The following is a 25,195-nucleotide window of genomic DNA, read 5'->3' as shown; positions in this document are numbered from 1 at the left end:
TGAACTCCATCTTGTGCTAGGCTTTGAATTTTTCCAGTAAGATTTTTTGTGTAGCTTTTTCCCTTTATTGGGTGGATGGTCTCTCTTCTGTCTTTGAGAGTATTTGCTTTCAAGGACCCTAATGTATGTTTTATCCGGACTTCTCAAACCTTAGAGTATTTTGAGTTCAACCCATTTTCTGGCCTCTCCTACAGTCTTCAAAGCTTTTACAGTGCTCTTTTTGGTGAGGAATTCTGCTTTTGAGGATTTCATGCTACGGAGTCTTGTAAGACTCCTCTTTTTCAGCAACATCAGCCAGAGAACAGGAGGAAATACACAGCCCAAACTGCACTTCACAAGTTCTTCCATCTCTAGTTGCCCTCAATTCATAAGATTTTGATTATTCTTGTTTTATAAGCAGAAAAAGATAGGAGCCTAAAGTCTTAAAAGCAGAAATGAAAGGGAAAGGTAGCTGAAACTAGAGAACAGGAAGATGGTAGCATTGATAATGCAGCTGCTTCATTTTAGGTTGGAGGCAGGTGGATTGCTGGGGAGGTTTGGGCAGGTGCAGGTGTGAACTTGCTTGCTTGCCTAATAGTTATCTCTTGAGACAGTCTGACACCAGAAAAACTAATTTCTTTGATTAACAGTGCTAAGTATCTTCTTGATGAATATCTAAAGTTTCTTTATACTTTAAAATATTAATAGATTTTTGTTATTACCTCTCAATGGCAGCACTTTTAAAGTGAAAGCTGTTTTTGTTAAACCATAAAACATAGGAAATTAAGGAACATTTTTCACTTGGAAATGTTTTTAAAGCATTGCTTTTGTTTTGAATTAGTAACTTTGCTCCATATTTAAAGCATAATGAAAGGCAGGCGCATAATTTAAAAAGTTTTAGAAGCACTAAAATTTGAAAAAGCTATTCTATAGGAAACTAAGTCATTCTGAATCTTGGAGACAAACCAGTCTGAAATAAAGTTTTGCTCTGCCATTGATGAATTGTAGACCTTGGTTTCTTCTCTCGGTGCCTCGGTTTTCTTATCTGTTACAGTGGAGATAGTAATAGAACCTACCTTATAGGTTTGCTTTGTGGACTTAATGTATGTAAAGCATTTTCAGCACAACCTGGCATAAGAACTAAATGTTTGCTGTTGTCCTATTTATCATCATTGGGTGATTTTTAAAATTAAAAATAGAGAAATTGTGCATTTAGACATATTAAAGCCTGAAATATCATTAGGTTTGATAGTTATATATTTCTTATTTCCAATAGTTATATTGTTCAGACCACAGTAATGTTGTCTGTCTTTGCTTGTATTTTAGTGGTTTATACAGTTTACAAGCCAAATATTTGGAGACTTCTAGGGTACATTAATTTTGAGGGTAGTTTGATTTTATTTAAGTGTAGTCATTGAATAATGTGAATATTCTTTAGTATATGTTGTAATTAATTATAACTGTTAGCAAAAAAATTACAGAATGATTAATTTTTGCAATCTTTAGTAAATTTCAATTGAAAGAAATCTATCCCAATCTTATTTTAGCATATAAATACCTTTAATTAGGATCTATATGATTATACAGAGGACCAAATCTTAGATTATCGATCTTATTTCTTGCTCTTTCTCCTTAGACTGTGCCAGAAATGATTTGTGTAGTTTATGCTTTAACATATGTAAATATGTTGGGGAAGAAACTTCCTTTTGGAAGGTGTCTACCCATATTGATACTGCCAACAGATATGTTGCTCTACAAATCAAGTGGGCCGATACTACTCACCCCAGGAATTTTCAATCTAAGAAATATCTGCAACAGCTGAAAAATCTTAACAAATTGGTATTAAATGGGACACACTATCTACTTTGCTCCAGTTAACAAAGTTATTAGTTGGTTGCTATCGCAATTGATGTTCATTCACTGATGCACAATAACACACAGCTATCTTAAAAAAACAAAAGGGTAACCTTTAAGGCAAATATTAGGCTCATTCTGATGTCCAGTGTAACAAAAGTTTTCATTGCTTAAATAGCATTTTTAAAGAGTAGTATATACTATGTTTTTTTCTTTTTTTTCCAAAAATTTTTAAATGTTTATTTTTGAGAGAGACAGAGACAGAGTGCAAGCAGGGAAGGACAGAGAGAGAGAGAGAGAGAGAGAGAGAGAGGGAGACACAGAATCTGGAGCAGGTTCCGGGCTCTGAGCTGTCAGCACAAAGCCGGACTTGGGACTTGAACCCACAAACTGCGAGATCATGACCTGAGCTGAAGTTGGACACTTAACTGACTGAGCCACCCAGGTGCCCCAGTATGTACTATATTTAAGATAATTAACAGAATTCATAATTAAGTGATAAAGGGGTAGTAAATTGATGAGGCAGCTCCAATCAAATAACTATTAAAGTCTATGCTTTTTTTTTAAAAAAAAGATTTTATTTTTTTGTTTTATTTCTTTTTAAATTTATTTATTTTGAGAAAGAAAGGGGAGGGGGGAGAGAATGAGTGGGAGAGGGGCAGAGAGGGGAGAGAAATGATCCTAAGCAGGCTTTGAGCTGTTAGTACAGAGCCCGACTTAGGGCTCAAACTCATGAATCGAGATCATGACCTGTGCTGAGTCAAAGAGCCAGATGCTTAACCAGTTAAGCCACCCAGGTGCCCCAAGATTTTATTATTTTTAAGCAATCTCTACACTCAATGCGGGGCTTGAACCCACAACCCCAAGATGGAGAGTTGCACACTCCACCCTTTGAGTCAGCCAGGTGCCCCAAGTCTGTGCTTTTTGAATTTGTATTATAACCTGGGAGAAAAGGCAAGTATGGTAGAATTGAGGGACTTCAACCCAACAAATATGTATTGAGCATATACTTTGTGTAATATTTTGTAATAGGCACTGCAAAAGTGAAAAGATTAATTATATACACATTATGTCTTCAAGGAGCTTACTTGAGATGAAGAGGATATGTACACAAATAACAGAGTTGTAAGGTAGAAATAATGTGTCCTAGGAAATCTAAAGAAGAATCCTTGTAACTAAGAATATCAGAGCAATAGAGGAAAGTATTTTAGACAAGGGAATGGACAAAAGCTCTCACAATCAACAAAGAATGGTGTATTGGGGAACCTGTAGTTTATGTGAAGAGTTTAAACAAAGAGTTTGTGAGGAGTAAATGGAAAGGGTAGGTTAAGGCCAAATTATGGAGCAAGGATTAGATCTTAATTATTGCTCCTAGCTATAAAATTCAAGTGCCTGGTACATAATAGGTATCTGAAACATAGTAGATGCCAAATAAATATTTAAGGAATAAATGAATGCATTCAAAGGATAAACTGGATTGTTTTGTAAGTAAAAGGAAATCATTTTAAGTTTCTGAACAGAAAAATGTGTTCGGGAGATTTACTTGAGTTATGTGCAGAAGGGCATGAATGGGTAAGAAAGCTGAAGAAGGCCTGAACTATGGAGGCTTTGTAGGAATAAATAGTGACTGATGTGAGAATTACAGACATAGGATCATTAAACTTGGTTATTCAAGTGTTTTGGGCAGGAGGGTAGTGCAGAGTGGGTATAGAGTCAAAAGTCTTGCTATGATTTCAAGCCAAAGTGGCTACAAGACCATGGGGTGTCATAAACCATGCCTGGGATTAGAAAGGAGGTTTAGGTGTGGAGAAGAATATGGAAGTTCACTTTCATTTATTTTTAAAGATTTTGAATTTCAAGTACCAGTAAGGTATCTCAATGGTGTAACAAGTGTTGAAAATGCAGGACTCAAGAAAAGTTGGGGATAACACAGTATGAGTCATCTCTGTTTAATTCCTATGGAAGCCACCTAAAATAGGCGAGACCCTAGGAAAAACAGTTTCAGAGGGCCAGGAGAAACCAAAAGGTGGGACAGACAAGAAGGCGCCAAACCACAATGCACTGGGTAGGAACTTGCGGGGGTGGGGGTGGGGTGAATTTCAAGGTGGAAGTGATGGTAACTAGCTGTAATGAAGGCTAGAGGGAATTTAAGGAGGGGGATGAATTTCAAGGTGGAAGTGATGGTAATTTGCTGCAAGAGGGAAGTCTATCATGAGGGCTAAGAAAAGATCTTTTAATTTGGCTAACTCACCACAGAATAATATTGGGGGAAAGAGGAGGTACTTTGAGGGATCATCATGTTGATTAGCCTTAATCATTTTGTTAAATAAAAGGCAAAACCATTTTCAGAGACTAAGGGTTGCTTGTTTGGAGTATTGCACAGAAGATTGGAAACAAAGGCTTTGTCATGGAGAGCATTTAAGTAAATGAATTTTGTTAAGGTCTATGTAATTACCCTTTTTGACTGCTACTTTGACATAATATTGGTTGCTTCCCCAAATATGAACTCACTGTAGTTGAGAATGTTCAAAAAATGTCTGGCTCCCCATTTATCAGGGTTGTTGTAGAGCATGCCTCTATATTGAAAAAGGGACTAGATTAGAATGGGAATCTATGGAAATCAATGAAATATATCTTTAGATTTTTTGATCTTGAGTAGGTAGTTGGTAGGTAGAGTCAGTTATTTTATATTTTTTCATAGAAAATTTCCTGAGAGGGGCACCTGGGGGACTCAGTGGTTTAGCATCTGACTTCGGTCACGATCTCACAGTTTGTGGGTTCGAGCCCTGCATCAGCTTCTGTGTGGACAGCTCAGAGCCTGGGGCCTGCTTTGGATTCTGTGTCTCCCTCTCTCTCTGCCCCTTCCCTGCTTGTGCTCTGTCTCTCAAAAATAAATAAACATTAAAAATTTTTCAAAAAAAATTTCTTGAGAAACAGGAAATTTACTTCGGTTAAAAATTTTATAACAATAAAGCAAAAGACTTTACAATTTTCCCATTTAATTCTTACAGTGATGCTGGGAGGTAGATGTGAAAACTGAGGATGGGGTTTAAGACTCCAGAGTCATATAACTAGTTTGAGCTGGGGTTTAAACTTCATCTATCCAATTAAGATTCATGTCCTTGAAATTGTAGTTCTTTTTAGTAAGTTGGACAGCAAGACATTTTAGACATAGATAATCTGGTAAAAGTCATGATGGAAGTAGACAGATCAGAAGAAATAAAGTTTATAAGAGAGGCAAAAGGGCTAGGTGAAGGGGGGGGGGAGTTTTTCTAGCAATAGAGTAGAATGAGTATATATATACACATATACTTTACATATATTTTAGACACTTATACGCATGTGTATATATACTGTTGAAAGTACATATATGCATTATGTATCACAAATGCATATTAGCACTTACGCTTATATAAATACTATTTTAGATATTCTATGTTATCTTTTTTTCATTTGGTGAGACTGCTACATTCATATACTTACGTTTATCATTGGTAATTATTATTCATAAATTTTAGTATTTTAATTGTAATACAAAAATTCAAAATTAAAGATCTATTTAATATATAGTGCTTTTAAAAAGCATGTATCAGAGTTCTTCACAGCTGAACTATATACTTTTAGAAAGGAAGAAAACTCAGCAAAACCTGAGACTCTTTAAGAAATGAAGTATTGGTCTGTTACGGTTTTTGTTTTTGTTTTTTTTTTTAATAAAGTGGTTATGTACCCTGTATTGTTAGGGACCATGTAGCATTGTGGGAAGACTCACTTTGGAGTCATTTATGTATTAAACTAATGTATATTGAGGGCCTATGAGGCACTGATTCAGGTATTGGGGATGCTATAGTGAAAAAAGACCAAATTCTAAGCCATAATAGGGCAGACATGAAGAATTCTGGAGGAAGAGTGTTGCCCAGCAGGAGGAATGGCAATGGTAAAGGTTCTTAGGCTAAAGTGAGCATGGATGGCATCTTCCAGAAATGGAGAAAAAAGGCCAGTGAGACTGAAGCCTGACTGGCAGAGGGAAGAATTGTATAACCGTGTATTAAAGAATCAGGGGCCCAGATCATGTAAGTAAATTCCCTATATTCTGAATAATGTGAGAGGTCTTTTTGTGAGGTTGAAATAAGGGAGATTAATGGATTTGATGTATAACTTTGAAAAGCTCCATCTGACTGTTGCTAGAGAAGGGATGGTGGTGTGGCGTAGGATGGGATGAGTCAAAGCAAGGAGACTGGTTAGGATGAACTGAAGTGGTCTAGGCTAGAGTCGATGGTGCTTTGGTTTAAGGTTTTAGCAGGGAAGTTGTGTGGGGTAGTTGGTGTTAAGGTTTGTGAAACTTGGGGATTATCTTTTGGAACTTAATAATATTGGATATAGGAAGTGAGAAAGTGAAGAGCCAAGATTGATTCCTATTTTTAACATACATTTTTTTTTTTTAATTGTATAGAAAGAGCCTGAGCATGAGTTGGGGAGAGGGGCAGAGGGAGACAGAGGGAAAGAGAGAGAATCTTAAGCAGGCTCCACACTAAGTGTAGAGCCCTATGCGGGGCATGATCCCACGGCTCTGGGATCATGACCTGAGCTGAAATCAAGAGTCGGTTGCTCAACCCACTGAGCCACCCAGGTGCCCCGACTCCTAGTTTTGATCTAAGTACAAAATCTGGTTTAGGAGGATGGAGAAGTTTCAGGAAGGAGCAGGTTTGGAATAAAATATTCTGTCTTGGACATGTTAAGTTTGAGATGCTTATTAGACATTCAAGTGGAGATGTTGAAAGGATAATTATATATAACTTTGGAGATGAAGTAACTGATAAAAATTTGAGTCATCATGATGTACCTAACTGGAAGAGAAAGAGTATAGATAGCAAAAATGTGGATGGGAATCTGAGTTCTGATAACTTTGGACTTGGAAAAGTTATTCAACCTTGGTTTTCATATTTCTCCTGTTTCAGTCATTGTGAATTTATATCATATAGGGCTTGTTACATAAAAGATAATAAATGACAGCTATAATTTTAATGGCAGTTTTATTTTTAGATGATTATTTTAGGTATTAGTCATATTTAAACTGCCTTCATCAAGAAAAAGACCCTTTCCTTTTCCAACATAGCTTATGGTCTATTATAAACTTTTTTCTAGATGGAGACTTTTACCTCAGGAATTTTTCACCAAAAAGGAGGCCTGGAGAAAGGCTTAAGGAAAGTACAGGAAAGCAAAGGAACCAAAATATTCAAGCAGCATTGTAGCTATGCCTAGGGTACTAGCAGTGCCTTCTTGTTTTATCTTACTGTTTCATTCATTTCACATTTCTGGGCACAAAACATCTTGGCTTTACATCTTTTGAATCTTATGTTCTACACATTGAAGTTGCTCAGCAAATAATAATTTTCAGATACGTGTAGTACACTGTTCTCCTGAGACATTCAGTTCCCATTTAAATGCCTTGGGAAACAAATTCCAAGTTTTCTGCCAAGTCAGAATAGATCACCCCCTTTTCTTGCTCAGAATGCATTTTGTGCTTGGAGTTATATTAAAAAATAATTTATAGCAGTACTTCTAAAAGTCTACTAAATGAATGTTTTGTCAATTGTGTTACAGAGTTACAAATTTTGTCAAGGAAAATTACAATTGATTTTAGACCAGTTGGAGCCTGGGCAACCTAAAGAGGTAAGTTTAAAGGGTAGCTATCAAGTTTAGTCAGATATATAATATATATAATATATTCAGTCTCAGCTAGACTGTTTCTCTTGAGGATAAGTGTTTATTATCATGATGGTCCTAGACTGATAACCCTGCTAGACTTTCCAGTCTTGAAATAAGAGGTCACAGAGTAAGGGAGGCTCTCAGAGAATTTTCATGGTTTGTAGGAGGAAATTTTTACATCTAGTTTCAGTTTTAAAGGGATAAAGTTATAAGTAGTTGTCCCCCAAATTGTTCTTTCACTGTTGCTTTGTGTGTAATATTTTAGTGATTTCTTTGAGGAAAAACTATCTTCATTTAATGTTCCTTCTACTTCTAGAAAATGTGAGCAACTTTCACACGTGTTCATTGATTAGAAAAAGGATTTTAATGTTTAGTTTTTGAGAGAGAGAGGGAGACTGAAAGTGGGGGAGGGGCAGGGAGAGGGAGAGACAGAATTGGAAGCTGTCAGCACAGAGCCCTACATGGGGCTCAAACCCACAGACCGTGAGATCATGACCTGAACTGAAGTCGGACACTCAACCAACTGAGCCACCCAGGTGCCCCGGAAAAGGGATTTTTAAGAAGCAGTTCTATTGAATTGTGCCTGTTTATATTTTAAGACTATATAAATTACTATTTATCAAGTATTATTTTGTTAAGTCAGTATGAAATAGAAAATAGTCAACTTTTCATATTAAACTAAATGAATAGTTAGGATTTACTCCCACTGATTTTTTTTTTTTAATCACATAATAATTTTTAGCATTTCACCTCTGGTTTATTTTCTAGATTCCTAGTAAATGTTTCAAAAGATATTAGAAATGAGTCTCAACTTTTCTATAACATCTTATTGTCTTCAGTTTAAGTGGATTACTTGGAAATTTATACTTGTTCAGAAACATTTATTATGCTTCTGCTAGTAGTAAGTTCTTTAAAAAAATTTTTTTTTAAATGTTTGTGTATTTTTGACAGAGAGAGAGACAGAACATGAGCAGGGGAGGGGCAGAGTGAGAGGGAGACACAGAATCCAAAGCAGGCTCCAGGCTCCGAGCTGTCAGCATGGAGCCCGACGCAGGGCTCGAACTCACAGACCATGAGATCATGACCTGAGCCGAAGTCGGATGCTCAACCGACTGAGTCACCCACGTGCCTCTAGTAGTAAATTCTTAATGGGATTTTGTCCTAAAAATTAACTGAAAAGGAAAAATTAAAGTTTCTGAAATCATTCCTAAGTCCCCCAATCCCTATTACAAATACAGTTGTATTTAGGAGTTCTTTCATATGAATATATAGACACTTTTAAGTGCGTGTATATTCTTTTTCACGTAAAACTTGATACCCTGATTTAAAGGGTCTGGTTTCCTAAGCTTGGCCCCTACTGCTCCCTCCTGCCCCTCCCTCTTCCCCTTTTTTAAACCACTAGATTTCACTTATTTCAGCAGGGGAAAGAACCAGATTTTGAGGAATGGGTTGGAATCAGTGAGTTATTATTCACTAATTGGAGAGTGGTGGGGCAGAAGCCATGTTCCATTTCTGATTGGAGAAGGGCTATTTTCCACTGTTGTCCTTTGGGTCATACTGTTTTGAAGGAACTCTGATTAATATTTGAGAAGAATGATTAAGAAGTAAGCTTTTTGTGACAATACAGAAATTCAGTTTTGCATTACATTGCTTTCTATCTCAGTGGTTTGAAGGTCGGAAAATGTGGTACAGCATCAAAAACTAGTCCAAATTGTTTTGTGAGAATTGTTCCTATATTCTGGAATGGGGATGCTTCACTAGGGGCATATTAGGCTATTTTTAAATTAAGGCCCCCAAATTATAGGACCACCTATGGGTGTCTACTTTTAGTAAGGGAAGTCTGTGGAACAAGGCCATTGGAAAACCTTGCCCTGATGATTCAGATTCGGCCACCATTCTTCATTCACTTAGATATAGGACCTAGAATCTCACACAGTTATGTTTTAATTTTTGCTTTATGTAAAATTAACAACCTATTTTTTTCCTGTTTAACACTTAGTTTAAAAAAACCAGTTCTCAAAATTGTTTTGTAAAAGAACCTTTGATTTTTCAGTAGTTGGCTCTTTAAAACAATTATCTAGATAAGACTGCTTTTCGATTTTTAATATTTGGAGTATTGGTAGTGTTCCAGTGGCTGGGTATTAATAAAAGTCTTTTAAATTATAGGTGAGATATGAAGCCTTGCAAATGTTATGTTCAGCTCCGCCATCTGATGTACTGAATTGTGAAAATTGGACCACTCTCTGTGAAAAACTGACAATGTCTCTTTCAGATCCTGATCCTGTGTTTAGTGTAAGGAAATGCTTATAGAAACATATACATTTTTAAAGTTTATTTATATGGAGAGAGAAAGAGTGCGAGTGTGTGCAAGTGGGAGAGGTGCAGTGAGAGAGAGGGAGGGAGAGAATCCCAAGCAGCCTCTGCACTGGCAGTTCCGTGTGGGCCTGAACTCACAAATCACAGAGATCATGACCTGAGCCAAAGTCAGGCGCTTAACTGGCTCAGCCACCTATCTGGGTGCTCTCTATAGAAATAATCTTTTAAAAATTTGTTTTCCCACCATTCTGTAAGCAAATGGAATTACTATTTTAATAGTAGCTCTAATACTCAAGGAATTTCATTTCCAGCTTTTGAGTTGTGAAGATTTTCTTTAAAGCATTGACTTAACTCTTTTATGATTAGAATGATCACTGTCACATTTCACTGCCAAATAATAATATAGGTACCTTGTGCATTTTGTTTTATCTCATAAAGGGATATCCAATTTGTGTCTTGTTTTTGAGTTAAGAAAAATATTTTAAAAGATTATTTAAAGCATTTTTGAAAGAATTGATGACATATGAAAATTTGCATTTAAAATGATCAGAATTTATCCTAACTGAATCATAAGCATTTTTCTTATGGATTTAAGTGTTTATTTAGAGATTGCTTAATTGCTTAAAAAGAAAAGAAAACTAAAGCCAAGTTTAGAAGACAATTGAGATGAATCATAAAGCAAATATAGAAAATTCCAAAAATTATAAAATTATGAAGTCAGAGAAATGGTTGAATGTAAAAAATGATTCTCCTATAACTTCTCAGAAATGCTATTACATGAGTAAGATCATATTAAAAAGTATAGTTCTATTGGTAATATCGATAATGTGACTTAAAAAATTCTGCTAAGGGCACTTGGCTGGCTAAGTCAGTACAGCATGCAACTCTTGATCTTGGGGTGGTAAGTTCGAGGCCCACACTGGGTGTAGAGATTACTTAAAAAAATAATAAAATCTTAAAAAATCCGGCTATATACCATATCACATTTAAATGCAAAGTAGGTTTAGAGGGTCTTTTTCTTAATTGATGTATCAGTGAAGAAAAATTTTGCTTTAAAATTATTATGGTGTTTTGTACAAAATTAAATATATTAGCATAAGGGTTAAAATGTACTAGCTGTTCAACAGATACGTATTGATTACCAACAATGTGCAGCATTCTAATCTAGATGCTGGAAACACACTGACCAAGACATTAGTCTCCGCCTTCATAGAACTTACATTCTACTAGAGGAGTGGGACAGTAAGCAGTTATTAAAAAAAAAAAAAAAAAAAAAAGCTCAATACATTTATCTGTTGAAAATCATACTCTTCCATCAATGAAGATATAATTATACTGGTAAACAGGAGTGGTTTGGAAACAGAAGTGGTTTGTTGATTTTTATAAGGGGGGAAAACGTGTTCCAATTACCTAATACCCAGATGTAGTTCAGCTTTACTGACACTAGATGATGCAGACTTCTGTAAAAATTCAATGATCCAAGAACTTCGGAAGGGAAAAAGACTTTTCAGGGTCACTTTTAACATTTCAAGGCTTTCTAAAAGGAAATGAAATTGTTAATTTCTGTGTATTTTTTCTTAACAAAGAATAGTGGTCAGGCAAATTTCCTTTAATTATTTAAAAAATTACATAATAATTTTATAAACCATGAATATCCTAATGGGTCAATATAAGTGGTTTTGTTTAGCTATTACAGATTATTCACAAGAGTGTTGTCGATACTTAAAATTGGAAGAAGTTGTTATAGAGGGGAGATGGTAATAGAACCAGTCATTTTGGAGTAGAAAGTAAGGCATGGCATTCTTTTCATTTTGAATTTATGCTTGATCCAAACTCTTGATTGGATTCTTTGATTCTGTTTCTTCATTTCCTACTCTAAAGGACTCTTCCATGTAATTTAGTGAAGCCTATAGTGTTTTAAAAGTGTGACAGATACTTACCAGTTGCTGCAATTATAAAAATAAACCTTCCAAAGTATTTAATATCCTGTGTTCAGTAGGAATTCCTTTGGGCTATTAGAGACTTTAGTCATTTGGGTAACCTTTTTTTTAAAAAAGTAAATTATCCTAACATTTGATATAGGCAAGGTCATTCCCCCCCATCCCTCCCACCCCCAGACTAGAACACTTGAGGAAATTTTATGTTTTTATGTAATGGGACATTGAATTTCACTATTAGGATTAATTTCATCACAGTATTAAAGTTGGCATAATTAAAATGATAGCTATTATTTTAAAGTACCTACTAGGGCCAAGTACTTTTCTAGCTACATCTATTATCATTTAATTCATTTACCTTGTGATAATTTCTACTTTAAGTTCTAATGTATATTTTGAAAATGTGTTAAATAATACTTTTCTTGGAGATAGGCAAAATATCAGAGTCCTAAATGTCTAATTACTGAAACTACCCATGTAAGCAATTAAAAAAAAAAAAACAAACAAACCAGCAAATGTTGGATTTGGAAAGGAGAATGGTTGTTGTTGTGATTGTTGTTGTTGTTGTCTTTAACCATTTAGTACTCCTGCTGTTGTCTGAACATTGTACCTTACTCTATCAAACCTCACTCTTTCTCCATCCATGTATTTTACTTTTTACTGACCAACATAAGATTGTGTTTTTACTTAAAGGTACATTCCTACTCAGATTTCTGAAAGGTTTCTATTTATTTTCTAAGTTTTTCACTGTGTGAAAAGTGTTTTTTTCATCTCCATTCTATTATAAGAATCTCTGATACAAATCTTTTCATTTTCATAGGACCGGATTTTAAAATTCTATGCACAGACATTTACTCTTTCACCATTACATATGACCAAGGAAATTTATACAAGCTTAGGTATGTTTATTCGATTTTTTAAAAGGCATTTTCCTTTATTTGTGCTTAAGAAAGTGGATAGGAAATAACTTTTCAGAAAACACTGCAAATGCATGATGATTAATATATTTTTAATTTTTCTTTTCAGCTAAATATTTGAAGTTATACTTTCTTTCTAGAGAAAATCATATTCCTACTCTGTCAACTGGTATAGATATAAGTAATCCTAATGTGATCTGCTTACTTAAAAAGGTATTCACTTGCTATATGCTTTTATTTTTGTTTAAATAGTTCTATATTTAAGAATTCTAATTTTTTGAGAATTGTTACATACTGCTTTTCAGGTTCGTCTTCTAAATGAATATCAGAAAGAGGCTCCATCTTTCTGGATTCGTCACCCAGAAAAGTAAGTCCCCTAATTTATGTCAATATGAAATATAGGAGTGTTACTGTCCCTTGTGCATTACAAGGAGAAAGAATAGAGACAGTCTTAATTGACTTATGTAATTGGGGAGGGATTAATAAAGTTTAGCTTTTCATATTTTGTGCTTAGCTATATGAATGGCTCTTTGCAAATACCATTTTACACCATTTATTTATTACAAAAAATCTGAATGAGGATGATATAGCCTTGTTTCCAATTCTTTTATTATTAGTCTTTGCTACTTTGGACAAGTTCCTTAAGTGTTCTTTAAATTTTTTCCTTTCAGTTCTAAAAGTTTTAATAAGGTTGTAAGAGCCAACTGTTGAGTCTAAAAAGGAAAGTTAAGTTTGGAGAGCCAGTGTTGAAGTAGAAACAAAAGTTTTTTAAAAAACAGGAAAAAAATTGGGTGTGAATCCCATTTGCTAAAACATAAGAAAAAGTTTTTTTCTAAAAATTTTCACTTTATTATTCCATGAATAGAAAATATATCACCCTGTGTGTGTGTGTGTGTGTGTGTGTGTGTGTGTGTGTAATAGCATTTGTTTTTTTTTCTAAAACTGTTTTATTCCCAAACTTTAAGGTATATGGAAGAGATTGTGGAGAATACTTTGTCCTTATTATCCGTTAAACATGATCAGGGCCATCTTGTCTCACAAAAGATTTTGGATCCGATCTACTTTTTTGCATTGGTTGATACCAAAGCTGTGTGGTTCAAAAAGTGGATGGTAAGGAAAAATGGAATATGTCTACTTTTTAGTGCATTGCTGTATTGTGTCAAAGAATAACTAACATTCCAGTTTTTACTATTTATAAGAGTTCTAATCACTTTTACATGTTAACTCACTTAACTCTTATAACAATTTGTGAGATATATGGTATTACTACCCCATTTTACAGATGTGGCAACTGAAGTATGGAGAAGTAATTTAAGATTGTTTACCTAGAAAGTGACAGAGCCAAAATAGGATTTTAAATGGTAATTCATTTGACTCTTTTAACCTGAATGACCTATCTAAAATCTGTTCTTTTTTTAGTCTAAAAACTTCAGATTTTTTAAGCAGATGTGGTAGAACATGAGTTCAGTGTTCATTGTTCTCTGACTTAGGATATTTTCAGACATACCTCCTTTCATTTGCTTCCTCCTGAACCTGCAATTTGGAGAATGTTTAATGCCTGAATGCTGGTGATTTCCAGTGGAGCTCATCACTATTCTGCAACTGAAATTAATTTTAAAGATCCCTGTACTGTTACCTCCCTCATCTGCTGTGGAATGAGTTGTCTGTCTGGCAGTAGCTGCAGCAGTGTTGGCTTATTATTCTCACATCTTTGTCCCTCTAAGTTTGTCTGCCAGACATTATGTATTTGTTGCTGTGGTGAAGGGAAAGGGATGGGGCCGTGACTTGCCATGATGAGGAGCAACATGTTTATTTACTGCTCCATACAATTTGCACATTACTTAGTTGATGGCTAATTTTTATTTTTGTTTTGCCTTTTGTTATGTAAACTGTATAATGCAATTAACCCAAACAGTTCTGTCCAGAGCTTAGCCCTTACCTGACTTATAAAGTATGTCTTTGATAAGTGTTTGCTCAATTTAATTAACTTGAACCCTTTATGCCTTACATCTGACACTTTATTCTTAATTTTTAGTTATCAAATTATACCTTTATTATAGAAAGTATACAAAATATGTAAAAGCACATATTGAATTTCTACAACACAGGGATAACTATTAAGATTTTGGTTTATGTAGTTACATTATATACACTTTTAAATTTATTGGTTTAGATCTTTAACAAATCTTATTCTGTTAATACATTTTTTCACTTAACATATTTTATTGTCAGTACTTGATTCTCAAGAGTATGCAGCAGATCACAGAAACACTAACCAACAGAAAATTATATATATATATAAAAATTAGCTCCTGTGTTCTAGTATTAATGAAAATTCATTACATTATCCTCCACTCATCTAAGTCAGAGGTTGGCAGACTTTCTAAAGGGACAGACAATAAATTTTTGGTTTTGTGGACTGTACTGTCCCTGCACCTATTCAATTCTGTTGTAACCCCAAAGCATCCTTAGGCAATATATAAATGAATGGATGTAACTATTCCAATAAAACTTTTATGTACCAAATCAGGTGGCAGCTGAACTTGGCCTGGGAATGTAGTGTAGTGACTCTGGTCTAAGGGATGCACTATGAGGATTTCTTTTCAGAACTTAGTCAAAAGTAGGAGTGCTGATTCATAGGGGCACATGTACCCCAATGTTTATAGCAGTGCTTTCAACAATAGCCAAATTATGGAAAGAGCCCAAATGTCCATCAACTAATGAGTGGATAGAGAAGATTTGGTTTATATATATGATGGGATACTACTTGGCAATGAGAAAAAATGAAATCCTGTCATTTGCAACAACGTGGATGGAACTGGATAGTATTAAGCTAAGGGAAATAATTCAGTCAGAGAAAGATATGTTTTCACTCATATGTGGAACTTGAGAAACTTAACAGAAGACAGTGGGGGAAGGGAAGGGGAAAAAATAATTTCAAACAGAGAGGGAGGCGAATCATAAGAGACTCTTGAATGTGGAGAACAAACTGAGGGTTGATTGCGGGGGTGGGGGAGGGAGGAAATGGGTGATGGGCATTGATGAGGACACTTGTTGGGGTGAGCACTGGGTGTTGTACGTAAGGGATGAATCACAGGAATCTAACCCCAAAACCGAGAGCACACTGTATACACTGTATGTTAGCTAACTTGACAATAAATTTTAAAAAATATAATTTATATTATATTTAATATAATTTAATAACATTTATATTCTCCCCTTTGTGGAAAGCATAAAAAGTATGTTTTAATCCCACTATATTTAGTTCTAAGGAGATAATTATTTTTTTGGCACTTTGAATTATTTAAAATACATGATTGGCAGAAAGTGATTAAGATACTATTGCTTCAGAGCATTTCAAGCTTGGCAAATTTCTGCATATGTAGATAGTACAGTATCCTTCATTGTGACGGTTGTGATCTTCCTCACCCCGGCTTTTGTGTCTTTCCTTTCCTTCTGATATGTGTGTTGATAATGGTTTTAAAGTAACAACATGGAAACTGGTTGCAGTTGAGGGATAGAATATTTTTCTACTTGTCTGTCAATAAATGATCTATGGTTCTTTTCATACCATTTGCATTCTGGTAATTGCTATGCTCATAATCCTTTGTACATAGAAAAACCTATTTTGTACTGATTACAATAATTTCAAACTGTTATTGGTAATTCATGTTATTGGAAATGATTCGGGGAAAAATAGACTTTGAGTGGTATAGCTTGAATATTAAATATCATTTTCTCCTAATTTTAGCATGCATATTATAGCAGAACTGCAGTACTAAGACTTCTTGAAAAGAAATATAAATCTTTGGTAAGTCTGTTTCTGTCCTTATGTTGAGAAATAATATCACAAAAAGATACATGATGTAATAAGTTGAATGTGCAAAGTTGATTGATAATTTATCTTGGATGATGAAATAATCCCCCCCCTTTTTATAAATGTTTGTTTATTACGAGAGAGAGCATGCATGTGTGTGTGAGCTGGGGAGGGCCAGAGACAGAGGGAGAGAGAATCCCAAGCAGTCTCCATGCTGTCCGTGCATAGCATGACACGGGGCTCGAACCCATGAACCATGAGATCATGACCTGAGCTGAAATCAAGAGTTGGATGCTTAGCCGAATGAGCCACCCTGACACCCTGAAACAATTCCTGTTTTATGTGATTTTTTTTTAAACTACCATTTTGTGACATATAAAAGGATAAAAGTATAGAATTGAGTAATAGGATAACATTTAGGAAATACATAATTATGTCGTAAATTGGGATGCTAACAAGCAAGTTGAAACAAGCCCTATTTTTAAGTATTGTGACTTAATTCAGGTCAGGTATTTGTAGGGGAGTTAGTTCTATAAAATATACCCATGCTCTGGACTGAAAGTTGTATTAAAAACTCAGAATGATACGTGCTTTTGCATTTACAAAAATTAATTCAAGTTACATCAAATAAAAACTAAAACTATAAAATATATTAGCAAAATGTTCCACATTTATTGCTATCAGTGGAATAATGTGTAAAGACTTTGAAAATAAATCAAGTCTAATAACAAACATGAAATGTGAAATTTATTAAAATACTTTAAAAGTTCTAATAGGACTTTGAAATGATAAATATGATTTATGTAGTTAGAATCTTGAGTTTAAAAGTCAGGAGAAGGGAAATGGTCCTAGAGTTGTGAATTTCTGGGTGAATGCAGCAGAGCATAAAATGAAAAAAGAAAACTTGTTTTGTGTTTGAGAATCAAGAGAATTGAGTTTCAGAAGGGAGAGAGAGGGATGTTGAATAGAACAGGAGTTTATTTGTAGAGGTAATAAGTGTTTAAAAACGTTTAATGACTTGAAATAAAATCCTTCCACATCTCCTTTCCCTCCCATCCCCATTTTAAATGAAAATTTGTTGCCATATGATCTTGTTAAAGCATAAAGATATGCCAAACTGATCTTGTTAAAATAGAGAAAGGGGGAAAACCCAATGATTCCCCTCTCCCTATAACTCATTGTTGCTGTCATAGGGGCTTGGGTGGAAATATTGCAAATGTTTCTTATAGATTAACTTTTCAAATAAGGAACAGATTTTTAAGAGTTAATTATACCATAATCAATTTTTAGTCTGAAAATAGTTACTTTATTATAAACAACTTTCGTTTTATCAACTGAATCAAGTATTTCTTGTACACAATTGGTCAAACTTGCATGAGATTCCGACTTAAACCTCTTATTCTTTTAAAAACTTTCCTGAACCTACAAAATATGTAAAGACTGTGTGTGTGTGAGTGTGTGTGTGAGTGTGTGTGTGAGTGTGTGTGTGAGTGTGTGTGTGAGTGTGTGTGTGTGTAAGTTTTAAAGCAAACATGGCCCAACTTTTGAAAGGAAACCTTGGGGAAAATGGATACAAGATCTATCTCCACTTTTCAGAATCGAGGATCAGATTTTGGACATCTACAGTGGAAACTTTAAGACCACTCCATGCATTTTCCTTTTGCTTTGTAAGAGTTCCTTGCGTGAGGACTTGAGTCACAGCAGCCTGCTTAGCACGATGTCCTGCTAAAGCATTTCCTTTAGCTTCTCCTCTGTGCACTCTGATAACATTTTTTACAACAGTGGAATATCTGCATTGTCCAGTAGAGTGGCCACTAGATATATGTGGCTACTGAAAACTTGGAATGAATTTCAGGAACCCGAGAAGCTGGGTATTTTTAACCTTAATTGTAATCTGGAACTAATACATGGTTAGAGGCCACTTGATGTAATTCTATTCTATTCTATATTTATGACGTTTATGAAATTTTAAGTAGGTAGTGTTAGACAACACAATTTATGTATGTGCTGTTGATTTTTAAGAGCTGAGGAAATTGAGAACTTTATTTCCATAGCATTGTAAAGTCACGAACTAGTTGAAAAACATTTGGTCTATCAGCACAAATATTTAATCTTTTATTTTTAATATCTTTATTCTTTGTCCAGTCTACCCTGAAGTGCATAGCTTTTGAAATGGCTTTATATAGTGTATTTCCTTTTTTTCTTGCTCTCTCAAAGTCATTTAAAAAATATTGACAGGTTATTTAAATTCTCCCTGGGTTTTTCATGTACCCTGTTTTTTAACCTCCCTCCATCTTATGGTTTAGCAATTAAGGCTGGTATGTGTTTGATAGTACAGGAGAATAAGTATCAAATAAAATCCTGAATTTTACAGCAAATTTTTGTTTTCCTGGAGTTTAGGAAAATCATTCTTTATACCCTCAATTTGACTCTTAAGACTATTGTTTAAATTTTCCTACTATAAATTTGCTTTCTGCTTCAGTTTAAAGGGGATATTATATAATGTGGTTGTTTTCTCTCCTGAGCATGTTCCTTTTTTTGTTTTGTTACCTTTTTCTAAATAATAAAAGGTGCAATATTTAAGAAGCAAGGGGAAAGGGGAAGGAACAGAAGTGGGTGGTGAAGATAAAGCTGGGTAGGGATGGGTGCTGGGAGGATGGATTTCTGAAGGTTTGAATGGAAGCGAACTAAATAGCCTTTTTGAAAGACCATCCTGGAGATTATATTTTGAGTTATCAGCTGAGGAAACTGACTAGGTTTTGCTCTTTTGTCTCCTATTTTAGAGCTGCTCTGAAGTATTTATTTTGTCATGTCAGAAATTACTCATACTGGTATTGTTGTAAGTCATTTTTGGTTGTTCCTGTTTACCAGGGTCTGTGTAAGAGCTAGGATTGTAAGAATAAGTTCATCCAGGAAGTAGGAGTTCTATCAGAAGGAGGTTGAAGCTTAAATTTAGACAAACATGAAACACACTTTTGCCCAAAAGTTTATGAATGATGTCTCAGGTTCTGATAAAGCAGAAGCTAGTGAGAACTATATATGACCAGTTACATGAATTGACAAGTTGGAGTATCCTTTTGAAATTTTTGTAGGATTCCCAAGGCAATTTGACTAGTTGCTTTTGCATGAATTTGTTGCTGGTAGCCAGGAATCTCAGGGCTGGCTTGGATTTGATTCACTGGATTAGAGACTTCTTAGACTATCCCTGCTTCTGTTCTCTATGGAACAGTCTTTTGTATATTCAGTAGATGCAAGATAAACCAAAATAAAACAGGAGTTAAGACTGTGCAAATAACAAAAGTAAAGCAAACACAGAAGAATAAGCTGGTTAATAGCATAAATATTTACCAAATGGTGCCCCTGCAAAACAAAAGCTACTTTCTATAAAGACTTACATCATAAATCTTAAGATAACAAATAATTTAGCAATGAATACTCAATGAAGCAAGTCTGAGCTCAGATTGTTGAGGCCAACTCACATAGTCATAGATCTGAAGGACTATCAGAGTTTGGGACTCGGGGGGGCCCAGTGAACATTCTTTATCTGGGGATCCCGTAGAATGCCACCAAGTGTGAGCCTTCAAGGTAATCTGCATGGAAGCACTAGAATTGTCAAGGATTAAGACTGCTGTTGAATATCTGAAATAACACATAAAGCCAAATTTATTGCTTAAGTTAGGCAAAGCAGATTTTTAATCTTCCAAGGTTTTGGGGAAAGCTTAGAACTCAGAAATTGGTAGACTTTCAGAGGTGAGAGTAGTTCATGCCAGCAGTGGAAGGATGGCAGCTCAGGTGAGATTGTTGCTGACTGACTACTGGCTTCTACAAACGTATTTCCTGGAGTGTGTCTCTTGTTGTTAGCTCATTTTGCAGCAGCAAGGGGCTAACACTGATGGGTTGGATTTCAGAAATATATTTTTCAGATGTGTTGACATGTATTGATTTACAAGGTTTTAAATTTGTTATTCCAGATACCTGTTATCATGGGTTATATAGATTTGTCATCAATTTGCTAAATAAATTTAAATTCGGTTATGATGTTTATTATTTGTGGAACAATCAGCTTTTTACTAGGATTATGTGGAAATTTTTGTTCTTAATGAGTAGGTGTTATCCTGGAAAAGAGAAGGGGTGTGGTTAAGGTTGTGGCAGGAAAATATGTCAGGGCGGCAGAATAGCATGTTTAAAGGCTTAGGCTTAGGAAAACACAAAGCACATTTAGAAACTCTACATATTTTGTGACTGGACACAGGAAACTTCCTGAAAGTTGGTTCTCTGAATGCTAATTTAAGTAATGATGTTGTTTGAAAATCGCTTGGATATTTTAAATTGGGACTGTGACAGTTGATGTACTCATGCCTGGGGCAGTGTGTAATTCCATAAAAATAGACCTATATAAGGGAAATCTTTAGTCGTTTTCCTTTTAGAAGTACAAGTGTTGATTTTGTTGTAAATGTCTGTTCACAGTGTTTCAGTTTTAACTGTGTTGATTTAGTGAGGTTTTGAGTGCATTTGCTTTTGATTAGTTGGTCATTGGTCATATGTTGAATTGACTTTTGGTGACTGAGTTTTACAAAGGTAGATGTATTCTGTGTTTGTGCATGTGTGTATGGCTGGGATGGAGGTATCCAAGAAGAATGAAACTAATGTCTGATCTTAGTTTTTCTATATAATATGTCAAATTTAGGAGATTGGCTTTTATATTAGAGGCTTTTATATTAGAGCCATTGATAGGTTAAGTACTCAAGTGACATTATATTAGGGCTTTGGAAAATTTTGAAAATGGGTTGAAGGTGCTAGATGAAGATAGAGAAATGTTGAAGCAAAAAGACGAAGAGGATTCATCCAAGCAAAAGATGAATGAAACGTGAGTTTAGGCTGTGGCAGCATGAATTGGGTTAAATATATGGACTCGGGAGTACTATTATTTTTATTTTTATTTATTTATTTTTTTACATTTATTTTTGAGAGAGAGGGAGAAGGAGGAAGAGGAGGAGGAGGGGAGGAAGAGGGGCAGGAAGAGGAGGAAGAGGGGCAGGAAGAGGAGGAAGAGGGGCAGAAAGAGGGAGACAAAAGAATCCCAAGCAAGCTACATGCTGTGAGCCCAGAGCCCGATGCAGGGCTCAAACTCAGGAACCATGAGATCGTGACCCGAGCTGAAATCAAGAGTCAGATGCTTAACTGACTGAGCCACCAGGCACCCCAAGTACTGTTATTTTTAGAATATAGCGTTTAGAGGACTTGGTTTTTAAAATAGGGGATGGGTAAGGACTTCATTGAGTGATTAATATCATTCATTGAGAGAAGTAACACAGGAGGAGGAAAATAGGAAGAATTTGGGGAAAGGTAAAACTTTAGATTTTATACAAGTTTGAGATCGAGATTTTCAAGAGGCAGTTTCATTTTGATCTGGATCTCTAAAGTTTGATTTAGATAAGACAGATAGATATCGGAGGAGGTCCGCAAGACCACCCCTCAGATTTGATGATTTGCTGGAGGACTAGTAGGACTCAACGTATAGTTGTACTCTCAGCTATGATTGTAACAGAAAAAGTATGCAAAGAAATTGACATAGGGAAAAGGAGCTTTGGGTGAAGTCTGGAGGATACCAACCTTAAGCTTGCAAGAGTTCTTGCTCTGTCCCCCACAGTGGAGTCCTGATGTGACTCCACTTAATTCCTCCAGCATCATTATAATAGCTCATGTGAAATGTCCTCCAGAGACACTCATTAAAGACTCTGCCCCCAACCCCTTTTTTTTAAATTGGGGATTGATCATGTAGGTATCTTCTGCCTGGCATATACCAGGATTTCAGACTCCCAGAAGGAAAGCAGGTATTGAGCATAAATCTCATTGTTTGTACACACTATTTAGGTACAGAGAGCCCTTCTTATCAGTTCTTGGAATTTCCTCTTGAGATAACCTCCCAGATGGAGTCAGGGTCCAACTTTGCAAGCAGGCATTTCTTACAATGGAAGTCCTGCCATATTAACTCCTTTCTGCATAAAACTGAAGCCATGCAAATGAGACTGGGGAATCCATGAATTCATTGACACCACAACTATGAACTTGCCTCTGTCCACACAATCTTCATCTTTTTTCCCATTGAAAACTTAATCCTTCCTTCCCCTTAGGTTCTGTCTGCTTGTCTCTTAGATACTTTTTTTCTATCCACTCTCCTCTGTCTCTCCTGTATAGTCAAATTCTTCTTCTCTGCTGGCTTCTTCCAATAACATCTAAGCATGATCACGCCCTTCTAACTTGAAAAAGAATTCAGTGTTGACTCTAATTTGTACACCAAACGTTGCTGTATTTTTTTTATTCCTTCTTTACAGCCAGCCTTCCTGAAGATGAAAGTTATACTAACTGCCTCTACTTTGTTGGTTTTTTTTTTTTTTTTTTTTTTTTTCCATTACAGTTTGGCTTATTCCCCAAACTCTCATGAAACTGATCTTTTCAGGGTCATCAACAATCTCTTTATTGCCAGTGTAACAATTATTACTCCTTATCTCATGGTGGCCTCCATTTTGAGAACTAGAATGAGAGGACATGTACTGGAAGTGGGTACATCCAGGGGAAAGGGGAGGGGATTTGAAAAAGTCTATGTGGGGAGAATGGGAGAAGGAGGTAGAATGGAGACTCCTAGGAGAATGACTGGGTACAGTACAGGCTGGAAATCATTTTCTGTTGTCATTGTTCTTTGAATTATAAGCTTTATCTTTATCAGTTTTCATCAGTGTTGGTATCCGAGATGGAAGTGAAGGCTTGATCTAGTTCATATTTTGCTGGTGTGATAGGAAGACAAGTCTCGAAGGCAATACCTGTAAGGGGTATTGGCAAGAGCGTTCTTAAAGTTATGGTCACAGAACTTTTGCATCTCTCACTATGAAGTATGTATCTATCTTTGTCCATTTACACTGACATTATAGCAGTATTGTTGGTCTTCAAGTATTTTTGGTGTTTTCTGGAATGATGCCATACTTAAAATGTAAGTGGGGAAGTTGAGCTTCTGTGGACTGGAAAAGTATTATTTTAAATACTTTTGTTAAATATTTTTCTCAGCATATTTTTATAACTTTGATTAACTTTTTTTTTTTTTTTACTACTTGAAATTGGGGGCTACAAATTTCTAGAATTAATAAGTTATTATTTTATTAGATAACTACAGCAGTTCAGCAGTGTGTTCAGTACTTTGAGTTGTGTGAGGCCATGAAAATCGATGAGATTTTGGGTCATTCAAAGCATTGGGGTAAGTATTGTTTTTTTCTGTTACATACTTTTAAAAATGACCTCTTAGCTTAGTAGCTTAGTAACTTATTTTTAATGGTTAGTAGCATAGTAAATCAGACCACTGCTGCTAATATAAAATATTTTCACAAATTTAAAAACTACATCACAATGATAATTTTAATTTCCAATGTGGAGCTGTTATCGTTCTTCTTACATCTGAAGTTCTTCAACTTATACTAGAGTATATGTCCTAGTCTGTTACACTGCAATAATATACTGCTTATTCTTTCCTCTGGTATAGTAGTCATTTATTTGTCCTTATGCATTTTAGGAGGAGGAACATTTCTGTAAAATATTGTTTTATTATTAGATAACCCACCCTGTGATTCCTCTCTGCTTATCCTCTGTCCGAGCTATAAAATACCCTAGATGTGTATTATGCTAAGCAAAATTAGAGAAAGACCAACATTATAAGACTTCACTCATATGAGGACTTTAAGACACAGAACAGATGAACATAAAGGAAGGGAAGCAAAAATAATAGAAAAACTGGGAAGGGGACAAAACATAAGAGACTCTTAAATATGGAGAACAGAGGGTTACTGGAGGGGTTGTGGGAGGGGAGGATGGGCTACATGGGTAAGAGGCATTAAGGAATCTACTCCTGAAATCATTGTTGCACTAAATGCTAACTAATTTGGATGTAAATTACAAAAATAAAAATAATTTAAAAAGTTAAAATACCCTAGATGTTTCATAATCTGGCCTTAATTGCTCTATTGAACCTCATCTCAGGAATAAAATGAATATTCTTTTATAGTAAGATTTTTCTGCATACCAGTGTCTATATACTTCTGTTAATCTTTTATCATTCTCTTATGTTGCTTCTCTAAGCAAATAGTACTCTGAGAATATGAAGATCTTATTTTTTTATCTTCAGGTAAATTCTATAACTCAAGCAAGAAAAAATGGTCAAAGACCTGTAATTAGTGGGTTTCAAAAACTAGCATTTTGTACTAGAGGAGGAAGTACAGGAGCTAGAATTTATTCTTCAAGAGAAGGAAAAAGATAAGTTTATATAAACCTCTCTCCTTTTAAATTTATGTATTTAAAAAATTTCTTGGTATTAAAATACTTTAGGGCTTTTTTTTTTTTCTCTCCCTACTATCTACCAGGACATCATGAATTTACTCTCTTCCCTATCTAGTGAAGACCTGGGATGCTTCATGTCTCGCCTGCCCCCACCATTGCTTTCAAAATCCTTGCTCTTTCTCTGAGTTTCTTGTCTGCAGTTGTTTGTCTTTAGATCAGTTCTGTCTTTCATCTTTGGTCTTCAGGAAATTGAGCAGACAGCATTAGTGATATAATTAGTGCACATACATACTTTTCTAACCATAGCTACTATGTTTATTGCATCCTCTTAGATTTTCTTTCTGCAG

General features: G+C 35.2%; 1 protein-coding gene across 4 annotated transcripts in view; it reads left to right on the top strand.

The window, feature by feature from the left end:
* The window catches only part of TBC1D32 (TBC1 domain family member 32), a 200,423-nt gene that overhangs the window by 24,297 nt on the left and 150,931 nt on the right, over nt 1-25,195 (top strand). For all 4 annotated transcript variants that reach the window (XM_042939719.1, XM_042939718.1, XM_042939716.1 and 1 more), the window contains exons 5-12: nt 7,435-7,503; nt 9,706-9,831; nt 12,613-12,691; nt 12,819-12,922; nt 13,015-13,076; nt 13,675-13,819; nt 16,461-16,520; nt 23,685-23,775. In XM_042939719.1, coding sequence (XP_042795653.1) covers nt 7,435-7,503; nt 9,706-9,831; nt 12,613-12,691; nt 12,819-12,922; nt 13,015-13,076; nt 13,675-13,819; nt 16,461-16,520; nt 23,685-23,775 — 736 coding nt within the window. The remainder of the gene's footprint in view (nt 1-7,434; nt 7,504-9,705; nt 9,832-12,612; nt 12,692-12,818; nt 12,923-13,014; nt 13,077-13,674; nt 13,820-16,460; nt 16,521-23,684; nt 23,776-25,195) is intronic.

Source organism: Panthera leo, chromosome B2, assembly GCF_018350215.1.
Source record: "Panthera leo isolate Ple1 chromosome B2, P.leo_Ple1_pat1.1, whole genome shotgun sequence".
Lineage (NCBI taxonomy): Eukaryota > Metazoa > Chordata > Mammalia > Carnivora > Felidae > Panthera > Panthera leo.
The sequence above is the reverse complement of the archived record's forward strand: the minus strand, read 5'-3'. Positions and strand labels throughout refer to the sequence as shown.